The following is a 12,131-nucleotide window of genomic DNA, read 5'->3' as shown; positions in this document are numbered from 1 at the left end:
TTAACAGAAGCTCTGCCTTCCCCTCAGAGCAGGAGGCAGTGCCCCAGTAGAGAACTCACCTGTCTATTTTCATGGATAAAACCAAAAAGAAACGTTCTTAGTTAAACGGCACCGTGCAATGATCCCAATCTGCCTCCCAGAGAAAACAGAGTTTCCATAAATTGCCAGACAAAGGACCAGATCACAATGGAAAACAGCACAACAGGAGCTGAGCTGGCCCATCGTTGCTTCAATGGAGCATATTTGAACATAAACAGCCACAGCCCAACTCCAGGCTGATGGAAGCCAGGTAGTTTAGCTGGGTGTCTGAGGGGCACTGAGCAGGAAACAAAAGCAGAGGGAACAGTGTTGCTGGGGGAAGTTCAGTGGGTGTCAGAGAGTCCACGGCTTCTTTGACCAGTAGCTCATCACAGACCACCACAGACAATTTCTCTAGATTTGGTGGCTGTTCCTCCACAGCAGAAGGAGGACATTTGCCATCGTGTTTGCCTCAGCACTCACTCAGAAGGTGCCAGGCATGAGAGCTGTACTGATCAGAGCCAGTCTGAACGTTGCAGAAAAACAAGGCTGCACTTCGACTGCCAAAGGTTGCGAAGGCTCCCGTTCCTGCTCCACGTCTGTAGGGACCTCCCTGCTCAGCAGCTCAGAGAACTTTCTACTCTTTGCTCTTTTCAAGGTAACTACGTCAAGTCTTAGCAGGAACCGATTCAAAACTATGAGCTCACACTGAATTAACCAAAAAAACAAATACAGCCTTGGAAGAGGTCAGTAGATGGTGCTGTGGTACACTAAGGCAGGAGTTCTGGTTAGCCAGTGGAGGAGTTTTCAGGTTTTGACCTTGATGAATGTAATTTGTGCTTGGGCTGGAATCACTCACTACTAAAAAAGCTACTACAGACCCTCAAATGGATTTCAATCCTTCCTTCAGGAACGGGAGAAGGAGGAAGATGTATCTCAGAGGCTGCTTTGGAGGAGCAGTCAGCCAGCATTCCTCAGGAAGAGCAGTAAAGCTTTGCTCCCTTCGCTGTGAGCCACGGTGAAGTTTTCGCTAAGAGAGAAAGAGTATCCAAAATTATTCCCCCAGAAAGGGACTTCAAGGGGAGAAAGGAGTGCAGTTTCAGGCAGCTTGTTTCTCTTCTTTATTTTGCTCCTTTCTCTTCCTGTCTGCACATTTGGCCTGGGAAAAGCAAAGGCGAAGTGGAGAGCACAGAGAAGACCTGTGGGCTGAAGAAGTGCACTGGTGGAGCAGATGGAAAGTGAGAGAAGCATGAAGAACATGAGATGTGGAGTCAAACAATGGACTGCAGGGTAGAATTCACTGCCAGCTGTGGAAAATGAAGGACTAGTAAGCTAGACTGATGTGTGATGAAAAGGGGAGCGATGTCTGAGGAGCACTTCAAGACTCTTGCATTGTTGGCAGCTTTTGATAAAAATGCCTGTAATTTAATCTTCGGTGTAAGAACACCTGTGATGGCTCCCTTAGGTGCGCAAATCGGGGGAAACTGGCAATTTTTAAGCCATCTCCTCGCGTGCTGGAAAAGTAGAATTTGAAAGTTGTGGGAGACTGGCTTACAAATAAATTTGATTGCTTGAATTTCTGCTTTATTTAAGCAATCTGCCTACTGTGTGTGAGGGATGTTCACGGTTTCTAGGGTTGTGGCTCATGATTTCTGAACATCTGGCACTAGCACACACTGGTAATCAGTGTTTGGACAGGAAAATAATACTAGAAAGGACCTCAAGTCATGTCATCTAATCCCTTTCAAAAACTCTTACACCGAGGTGCATTTGCTCTCTTTTCTAGTGGTTAGAAATCTTCTGTTTTCCAGATTGAAGAGGTCATAAAAAGTTCATACTCATCTTCATGCTACCATGGCTTAAATAATTCTTCCTGCTTGCCTGATCTGCTGTATTTAAGAAGAGCAACAGTATTCCCTCTCAGTCTTCATCTGAATCCATTAAATAAATATCCTCACCATATAGGCTCTTTGTTCTTCCTCCTGTCCTAGCAGTCTTTCATTGTACCTGTCCCACATCAATGTCTCCTTCTTCAGCAGTAAGAATCGTGCATGGAAGTGCTGTGTTCTAGGTAATCTAGGTAAATGTACAACGTGCTTTATAACACCATTCACACTTTGAATCTCTAATGAAATACTTCTTCTGACACATCCTGACTGTGCTTATTGTTTCCACAGCTGAATTCTGCTTGTTAAGTCAGTCATCTTCTGGCCAAGTGATATACTCTGAACCTATACCAGTTCCATGGGAGAAGATCGAAGCTCAGAACAGAAAATTTCCTTTTAGTTTGCAAGGACATAATCTTACACTTTCTAGCAATAAATTTCATCCCATGTCTGGAATTTCTTTTTCAAGGTAATACTCTCACAGGTATATGATGCTCTAATCTTCTTCTGTCTTAAAGATGCCTCTCAGCTATATGTCATCAGCAAACGTCATCTGCACAATTTAACACCAAATGGAAATGGAAAATTTAGATAAATACCATACCCTAAGATTACTTATTGAGCAACGTTGATGTCTCTGTGCAACATGAGAATTTTCCTTTCAGCACAACAGAGAAGCTATGACAGTTCCACTCTCACCCTCTTTCTCAGCTTTTGCATCAGCCCTCAACTGGTACTAACAATTTCTATGAGGTAATATACAAAATACTTGAGCAAACGCTGGACAGATTCAATCACTGTGTTTCCTCTGCCTAGAAACCCAGCTAAACACAAATACTAGTTTTAATGCTCTCCAATCATCCACCACAACCAGGGTCTGAGAGATGGCCTTCCTGATCCTTCTGACCACCTCTTTTGTACAGAGCACAAAAACACACGAAGGTCTATGAAACCCTTGGTGGCATTCAGGCTCCTCCACTACAAAGCTGTCCTGCAAGGCTCTGTGATGTACTGTGAGTTGTGCAGCCAGGGTGGCCTTAGTAAGGTTCTCTTACCTGCTGCTCCAGCCATGTGCTCATCCACACTGAGCAGGAGCTCCCACGCTGCTGGCTGGATGTCCCCATACATCTCTTCTGTGAGGATAGGAGCTGCCTTGATTAGCAGTGACAAAGGTGCAGGGGAGAGGCTCATTACCTGCAAAAAAACAAGCCATGCCACAGCTGAGCCGTGCCAGCTATCTGCAGTGAGCACCACGCTCAGTAATTCTACCCTAGTTTCGATCTGCAGGTTACCCACTGATAACCTTTAGTTTCAGCCATTGCAGATAATGCTCCACAGAACGTTGCTTTCAGCTGACACTGAAGGAGCAGTGTTTGCAACCTAGTTCCTTGAGCCTTTTGCCAGTCACTTATGTCACCAAAACACAGATAAAGAGGACAAAAGACAAGCCAAACTCTCCCAAGGCGGTGCACACACAGTGATACGGGAGCCATGAACATCTCACAGACTGCCAAGAACAGGCCTGGGAAGAGCCTGTTGCTTCTTCAGGAAGACTGAACGAGAAAGAACAAAGAAAACTATTGCTGTAAACTGTCAGGTGGCATTTAAACACATTTGGGGATTTTTAAAATATTTTTAATATGTTTTTTTTCTTTTTTTTTGTACCCCCAGTTTTGATGCATGTGTTGCTATGGGAAGCCAGAGATGCAGGCTGTGATTTAATGGAGTTACATGTTTAAAGGATTCTTTGATGGGGTTACCTTAAGAAGGTTAAATTTGGCATTACTCAGCTGAGGAAAACAAGTAGGGCTGAACTGATTGATATTCAGGAAGAGTTGTTCACATGGGTTTGGAGATCCATATGCATTTTCCTTCTTATTGCTGTCTAACCTGACATCTGTGTCTCAGCCTCCCTAACGCGCATACAGCCTAGTCAGTACCTGGTGCCTGATGTATTTTAGCATTCCGGAGTCCTTCTTCCCTTCTAAGTTGATATCGATCACTCTCTTTTTTAGAGAAGGAGTTCTCAAGCATGACTTGTCTGAGCACTGGAAGAGAAAAAAGAGAAAACTGAGTTCATATTTAGATTTCCCAAAATGTTGAAAAGGAGGAGATCGCGTACAAGAGGAATTTCCATACACTTGATGCCCTCTAGTACCTGCTCTGTGTGGCACAAAGCCTTCACCTGTGCTGGCAACAGGCCTAGTATCAGTGAGGTGACATATCCCATCCAATTTTCTTCTTTTTTTAACAGTGCTTTTCCCAATAAAAGCTTAAGGCAGAAGGCAGTAAACCAAACGAGGAATGTGAACGTGCTCTGTGTAATCTTCACACGTGGCACACTCATATTTCAGGAAAACTACTTTAAGCAGGTTAGAGGTAAAAACTGTACAGTTTTCCTCTAAAAAATTACCAGTGGAGGTGTTTAGTGCATACAACAATGATTCCTCTCAGCTACATTTATCTTCTCTTCTTCCCCAGACAGCATAAGTGACAATACGTTTCAGGACTTGAGCTCATGCCTGCCTGAGAGCTGTCTCTAGCAGATTGCCAATGACAGTGACAATGCCAAGTCCTTTTTATGTTTGCTATTCACAACACCAGGGACTTTTTCCAGAATGCTGGGCTGCTACAGACTCTTCTCCTTAGGCTAGTAGCCCACTGATTAGCACACGAGTCCTCATTTACCTCGAGCTCGTTTAGAGCTCACAAGCCCCATGGACCACATAACCAGGTGTGCATATTGCACCTACCTCCAGCCTTTCATTCCGCAAGCTGTGAGAGTAAGAGGTTTCTCTGGAACCCGGATAAACGAGGGAATGGTGCCCATGCAGTGAGAGAATGACAACGCTTGAAGAATACAAGAGTGAGCGGAACGAGGATGAAAGGTCTACTGTTGCATAAAATTCAACAGTTATCAATTCCTCTCCTGCAGTGAGGTCTGTCCAAACACCGTGCATGTGTTTGTAGGAAACCTTATTGTCCCTCAACCTCTTTTTTCCTTGCTGTTGCTTAAAAAACTTTGATGGTTTGATGGATGCTGAAACGTGTACCACTTTGCCTTGCAATTCAAAGTTGGAGATGAAAGAACACACAGTAACGCACGGTGCTCTTTTGCTGCCTTTCATGAACACTGCCAGCTGCTCATCTCTAGCCTGCCTTCCATGGAGGAAACGACGGCCTCTCTTCCTAAATAACCAAGCGATGCACTACTTTTCTGTGCCGGAGGAAATATACGGGGGTTAGGGTTTTCAGGAAAGCAGACTCATTAGCTGTTGTTTCATCTGCTCCGTGCTTTGTTCCACACAAATACCCTTCGATTTTCTAACTTGACAGGAAGCAATCTGCCGGTTGATGAAGAAACATTATGAACTTGTCTCCTTCATTTTCCACTTACAGGGATGATAGCCTCTTTATCCAACAGAAATCTTCGTAAGAGTTTCATCAACACTTTTGTTTTCCATGTTACTGCAGAGTGGTTGAATGATTCCGCTATTACAAGTATTCAGAGTAACTAGTCTGTCAGTTCTGGTCAGGAACATGAAAGCATTAACCAACTGTTGACATGATTCAGTTGGTACATGGGGGGGCACTTTGCTGAAGCAGAAATGTTATTTCCACTGAAATTAAAGGCACCACTTATATGCCTAAAAAGGCACAATCTTGTCTGAATATCCTGCTGAACTGGTCATTAAAAGTGAGTCACTAAAGAGACTAATGTATACAATTCTTGGAACAGTTCTGAGAGCTCAGACCTAAAAGAAAGTAACTATGCAAGATTTTACAAGAATTTAAAGAGTCACTCTTATTAACGGATGGGAAGAAATATGAAAAAAGAGACTGGACTTCAGGGGCTGATAAGTAGAGACCATAAAAGAATATTAAAATTAAAGTCAGGTTATAAGCTTTTAAACGACCTTATCAGCAACTAAGATCCTTCCCAATCAACACAGATTATGCTCCTTCCATAATGTTAAACAACTTAGGGTTTTTTTACAGCAAAGCTGTGTTTAGGAAGAGCTGTGCTCATTTTGTCATGAAAGAATGGTTTGAGTACATTACGCAGTCCTTGAAGGTAATTATGACCTGCCCAGACAACCCCCAAAACATTCTGCTTTTTCCATCTACTCACTTCCTTTTGTTTTTTGCCTCTTGCCACACTGTTCAATGAGCTGTTTTCTCGCAGAGAGTCCACTGTGTCTCCATACAGGAGTTTGATGGCCCGGACAAGGCGAGCACAGGACCGGCTGTGATGGAGGTAGCAGTGCGGGTGACAGTAGTCAATGTGGGTACATATGAAACTCTGCTGGTTGCATAACAGGATCATAACCTTGAAAAGAAAAAAAAGGGTAATAATTACCTATAGAAAAGGGAGGTACAGAGAGAACTGCACAGGGCAGCCAGTGATGGGGACAGTCAAGCTAACTTTTCCACAGCCTAGCTGGGGCGGCACGAAGCTCCACACAACTTTTTGGAAAAGGTATGTGTGTCTGCGCAGAGCTCCATGGTTGCAAGTGGTTTACAAACTACCTATGCATGGCTGAAGAAACGTTAGTGTTAACAAAGCGAAGAGACAGAGCTGCTGTAGATGTGTATGCTTGGCTGGTGGCAGGATTAACGCTGCGGAAAACAGTATTCTCTCAGTTTGCAGAAAAGCTGTTGCATCGCCACTGAGATGAGGGCTCAGACTGGAAATTGTCAACTACTCTATCATTGTTAGAGCTGACAACTCACCAGGTTCGGGGGTTAGTTTCCTTCACGGAATGTGAAAGGAAATGTCTCAGTATGCTCTCAGGTAGGCAGAAGCCGCGTCAGTTGTTCTGCATTTGCTTCCCTCACTGTGCTTGGGTGGGCCCATCCAGCCCAGCTCCGTGTTACCTGGCTCAGTTACTGTTTCTAGTGGTATTGCCATACGGCAGCAAGGAGCTGTAAAACCCGTCTAAGAAACAGAGGAAACATTTGGGCATTTGGCTATTCCGAGCCCTACGTTGCTGCAGCAACATTGGTATTAGTCCCTAAACCAATTAATTAAAGACAGCCTTGGGTGAGTCTTCACTTCAGTGACTGCTCTCTGGTATAACTCAGGGTTTCCTTCCTAAGCAGCTGAGCTCAGTCCAGCAGCTCTTTGTACACTGGTCTTCATCTCACACACAAACCCAGCCACTTAGGAGCACCCTGAGGAGAACATGCAGGCATCCTCAAGTCATTCGCACTGTAGGTCAGAACTGGCCTTCTTTCTCTTCATCCCACAACCTAGTGCAGAAATACCCAGAACTACCGGAAAGAGGCTATCCCACATTTTCCATCCACTTATTGTCTCTGCAGCTGCAGTCTGCTGGCTCTCTCAAGTAAGGCAGCCACATCACTCTCAACCCTTAAATATTCAGGCTTCCAAAAAGTCAGGACCTTAATTTAAAACAAATCTGTGTTGCGTATGTGAGGTTCTTGTCTTTGCCTGCCTGTTCCAGCCTGTTATTCTGGGGTCAATCAGGAATAACTCAAGCAACTAGTGGCGTTTTATCAGTGTGCAAATGGTATAAATCTGATCAGCATTGTATAGCCTCTACCCAGCCTCTGGTCCACTGTTACAACTTGTAGTTAAGGTACACCAACACAGAGTGAGGACATCGCCCTCCAGGCTGCCATGAAAGACAGGAAAAGGAGATGCTGGTGCATGCAAAGAAGTAACTGGAACCAGTGATCCTTTTGAGTGGTTTTCTTATTACCACTAAGCAAAGCAGGTTATTGTTTTGCCTGTAGTTTTAGTGACCGTCCACCCACATCATCTTTCCAACAAACAAAAAGAGAAAGTTCTCATGCAATATTGGTACTTGCGTGGCATTAACTGGAACAGGTGGGTTTTCAAATCTTCCTTTCTCCTATGCAGGCTAATCACATGTAAAGTGAGACAAACATCTCAGGTTCCCTTCAGTTCATGCCTTGTGTCTATGAGTCCATGCACCCTCCCACACTGAGCAAAGGCACCATGATTTATCCCAAGCTGCTAACTAGGGACTTTATCCTCTACCAATTCATTGCCTAGTACACACTCTCATGTCTAACACACTCAGTTTAGTACACTGAAATTTCCAAATCTAAGAGAAGCTGAGGTATTAGCTTGGAAGATATGACATTCAAGTCCCTCGCCTTGCCACCCTCTTCCAATCGATAACTGCTTCTGACATTGCAGTATCACATTAATTTGTTCTTGCCCACACCCCATAGGAATGGCGCAGTTGAGAGAAGACTGCGTGAAATACTTAGGGGAAAGAGGGGGATATCAACAAGTCATTGGCAGCTGTCTTTCCCAAAGGCAACTCGGAAGTCAAAAGGCATCTGCTGTCATACACACATTGCACTGCATCCTGCAATCTATCTGAGCACAGGGAGCCAAACCAACTTTTCTGCAAAGCATGTGCACGTGGGCACACTGACCATACAGCACCATCACACAGATTGTCATGAGGCAACAGAGGCAGAGGTGTATAGTCCCTGTATACCAGTGGACTGAACAGTGTAGACTTGCCCAACTGACTTCTGGCATGCCTAAATCATGGTTACAGAGATCACCAAAATGGATGCCTTAGGCCCTGCTTGACCAAACTACATTTGCATTGTTGTACTCCCCGTCGGTTGGATAGAGTCAAAACTACACAAGGCCCTCTTGGGTGAGACATTGTGGTAGAATGCCTCTAATGGAATCGAAGAAAATGTTCCAAAAGTATTTTTTTCTGTACAAGGTGCATAATTAAGCTCATTGCCATAGAGTTAATGGAGACAAAAACATATAAATTGGCTCCAGAAGGGGTCGGAAAAACTCCCTGAGCAAAATCCTGCTGGTAGTTAGTAAACATAGTGGTCAGAACAGAACCTCCAGCTCAAGTAGCTTCTAAGATGCCATTTCCCAGAAGCTGGGAGCCCAGCTCACACGGTAGCCCTTTCTGTTACTCTTCCTGAACTGTGCACTACCAGCCATGCTGGAGATAAGATACTGAGCTAACAGATTTTTCAGCAGAGGTAGCACAGCTCTCCCTGCACACCTAGAGAAACAGTCCTTTTTCCCCTTATAAAGTAAGGATATGAAATGGACAGAGGGAGCAAGACAAAAACTTTCTGGGTTTAGTCCATTTTAGAAATGTCAAACAGACGATTTCCAAAGGTCATAGCTTACTTACGCTTGAGATCCTTGACGCTACATGGAGAAAGCACAGATTGTGATCTGGTTATTGCCAGCAAAAAAGGTTTTCCTACTGAATATGCCATCCTTGAGAGCATTGCTGGTGACTCATACTTACATGCAGCCACGACATGTTCCGATGATAATTCTCCTCCGTGCCTGTGTTGCTCAGCACCTCGGGCTCAATGCTAGGTTCGCTCGCGCTCCAAGGGCTCCCTTCTTCAAAAGAAAAATACCCAAAAGGTGGTTGTTTTTATGGTTCCCTATGTGCTTAAAGACTAGGGACAGCACTTGTAAGCCAGGCCAGCCTTGTGGGAACAGACCAGAGTACACAGAATATGCCACACTGGAAAGACTGCGTTTGGACACCCCTCCCCAATCCTTGTATCGTGCTGGCTTGACAATTACAAGAACCATTTAGACTCGGCTCACAAGCCATCTTGTCAGTAGCAAACAATGCTCCCTCCCCACTTTTTTCTTTAATGGAAGGGGAGAAGATAAACGAAAAGCATCAGAAACAAATTCTTTGCACCATTCAGATCCTGCAAATGGTTGGTTTAGTGATCTGCATTGACTGGGCTCTGTGGTTAAAGATGCCACTAGAAGTGGCATCCAACTGGAAATGCCAATGGGCAGAGTCATGGCTAATTGCCCATGGAAACTGCTAATGTCATGGGGATGAAAGGGGAAAAAATTCCTGATTCTAGCACACTAGTTCTAAAGAACTCTGGCAAGGGAGAGACTTCTCTGGGAACTTCACCGATCCCTGTGTTTCCTCTAGCCGTTTCATAACCCATGGGCCTCCTAGATTACTAATCTTAACACTGTTAAGAGATGGCTGGGGATGAACTCTGGTTAACCCTTTCTTTCTCCTCTTTAAGTGAACTGTGACTTGCCAAAGTCCATAGAACAGGCAATCCCATTCTCTGTATTCACCTACTAAAGTGTCTTTTGGGCAACATAAAAACGCTCACTAAGCTTGGGAGGTTATTTCAGCTCCAAACGTATCCAAATGATAGTTTTTTGGTTAACACCCTTAGCAGAGGGAGCCCCTTTAGTTCAGCTATGACGGAGATTTCATGTGGCAGGGTGCACATTTGGTTTCCCTAAGATAAACAGATGGAGACCCAACTTTTGAAGACTAAGGACGATATCTGTAAACTGTAAAAATACACGTATATGCCAATGTAGAAATACAGTATGTAGCACGTACATGTTATCTTCTACATATAGGAATATACATATTACATGTCGTGACATGCTTATGACATCATATGCTACATAGAACACGAAGAGCATGTCTGTACATACATACATATCTCCTATCCGCTAATGGAGACAATACAATATCATATATGCATATGACCTCACGTATTCCTTAGCTCATACGATTTAGGGGGGTGTGTATGTGCATACACACACGTGCTCCCCCAAAGACAGCGTGTGTTTGGCTGGCAGGCACCAGCATTCCAAGAGTTCATGCTCTAACACGGAGCTCTGAATTGGCTACCTGTGCAAGGAGCTGACGCAGCACCCAGGATCTGAACCATGCTCCTCCCGGGCTCTAGCTCAGGCCGTCCCTGAAGAGGGCTCTAGCTTTCTCCTAGCCTGCTGGGGTGGGGGTCTCTTGTCATTTCTAGCTCTGCTGCAATCACATCAAGAGGTTAGGTCCTGCCTATTGTCCCCTCCCTTTCCACCCACTCATCTAAGTTACCTATATCAGTGACAGTGTCCCTGCTGTGGGACAGCTGCAGCTCCTCATTCTCAGACTCTGAGTCCTGCCGTGATAACTTGGTGCTCTTTAGGCTGCCGGCCCGGCGAATGCTGGAAAGGGAACCCCCCTTCTTCACCCGGAAACTGCGGGTTCCTTTAATCTGGAGCAAGCGGGAGCCTCCTATCCTGATCTTCCTGCTGGGAACTGTATTAAAAGAATAAAAGAGGACTTTTTTCCCCTTAATTTTTCCCCATTTAAAAAAGAAATATATCCTGGCCCTCCCCTCCCTCCCGACCCTTTGCTGCCAGCCTGTATTGCAGCATCTTTTCTTCTACCAAGGAACGTGGGGCCAGAGGCTCCCTCCAAAGCCACTGCCAATGCAGCTCTGTCAATCGGGCAGTAAAGATGCTTTACAGAAATGTGTTCGGCACCTCCTTTCCTGGAGACCTGGCACGTCACCTCAGGCCTTGTCTGTATTTGGAATTAGCCCTCGTTCAACCACCAGCAAGCAGAGTCAGCTGCTCTAACAGAAACCCAAAACGCGGACAAGGAAAACCTACGATTCACACCAATTTGAATCAGTTCCTGCCAGGAAACAGGATCTGCCCGATGGATGTAAATTGCAGTTTTCTTTGCCAGCTCCTGGGGTTTGCATTAGTGCAGAATCACCTCTTGCTAGGGATAACCGGCTGAATCCCAAGCACGAACAAGGCACCACGGACAAACCTATTTTCCTGTGGGCCTGGGTTCTGCAAACCTCACTGAGTTCTGCAGTAGGATCAATTATTCATACAGCACGTGTGACTGCAGAAGGGTAGTTTGCTTCATGAGGTTAGCACGTAAGACTTCTTTGAAGTAAGATTTGCATAAATCCGTGTCTCTGCATGTTACTCTTCATCATTAGAATGCTTTAGAGGAAATGGGAGCACGTAGATCCTCTCCTTCAGACAAATCAGCAGCTTTCAGGCATTAACAACATCCATTGACACTCTGCATTTCTGATGAGCACAGACATGAAATGGTTCAATGTTCAAAGCACCAACCGTTTGCACTTTCATTCTCCTCTTAGTTCAAAGGCAGTACATGGCAGTATGTCAGTCCAAATGTTGCAACACTCAGTCATTTTACTGCAGATCTAATCACGCAAGGGCATGGGTGATCGATTACCTTTTGGTGTGTTGCTGGGAATGAAGAGGATACAGCTTTTTGGATACCATGGGTAAGCAAAAAACATTTTAATAGAATTGTAATTTGGCTTCAGAAAAAATCAAACACACCTTTACTCCTGAAAATGCCCCTAATTCCTCCAGAACTCAATTCCCACTCCCATTTCCAG

General features: G+C 44.7%; 1 protein-coding gene across 4 annotated transcripts in view; it reads right to left on the bottom strand.

Annotated features, from left to right (window-relative positions):
- Positions 1 to 12,131, bottom strand: part of UNC80 (unc-80 subunit of NALCN channel complex) — a 127,165-nt gene that overhangs the window by 51,620 nt on the left and 63,414 nt on the right. For 2 of the 4 annotated variants that reach the window (XM_086615558.1, XM_086615559.1), the window contains exons 27-31: positions 10,796 to 10,999; positions 9,200 to 9,300; positions 6,037 to 6,234; positions 3,845 to 3,952; positions 2,960 to 3,098 (exon numbers count right to left, since the gene is read on the bottom strand). In XM_086615558.1, the coding sequence (XP_086471684.1) occupies positions 2,960 to 3,098; positions 3,845 to 3,952; positions 6,037 to 6,234; positions 9,200 to 9,300; positions 10,796 to 10,999 (750 nt within the window). The remainder of the gene's footprint in view (positions 1 to 2,959; positions 3,099 to 3,844; positions 3,953 to 6,036; positions 6,235 to 9,199; positions 9,301 to 10,795; positions 11,000 to 12,131) is intronic. The other 2 variants (XM_086615560.1, XM_086615561.1) reach the window with 1 other exon arrangement.

This window comes from Tauraco erythrolophus, chromosome 8, assembly GCF_009769465.1.
Source record: "Tauraco erythrolophus isolate bTauEry1 chromosome 8, bTauEry1.pri, whole genome shotgun sequence".
NCBI lineage: Eukaryota > Metazoa > Chordata > Aves > Musophagiformes > Musophagidae > Tauraco > Tauraco erythrolophus.
Note: the sequence above shows the minus strand (reverse complement) of the source record. Positions and strands in the feature narration are given on the sequence as shown.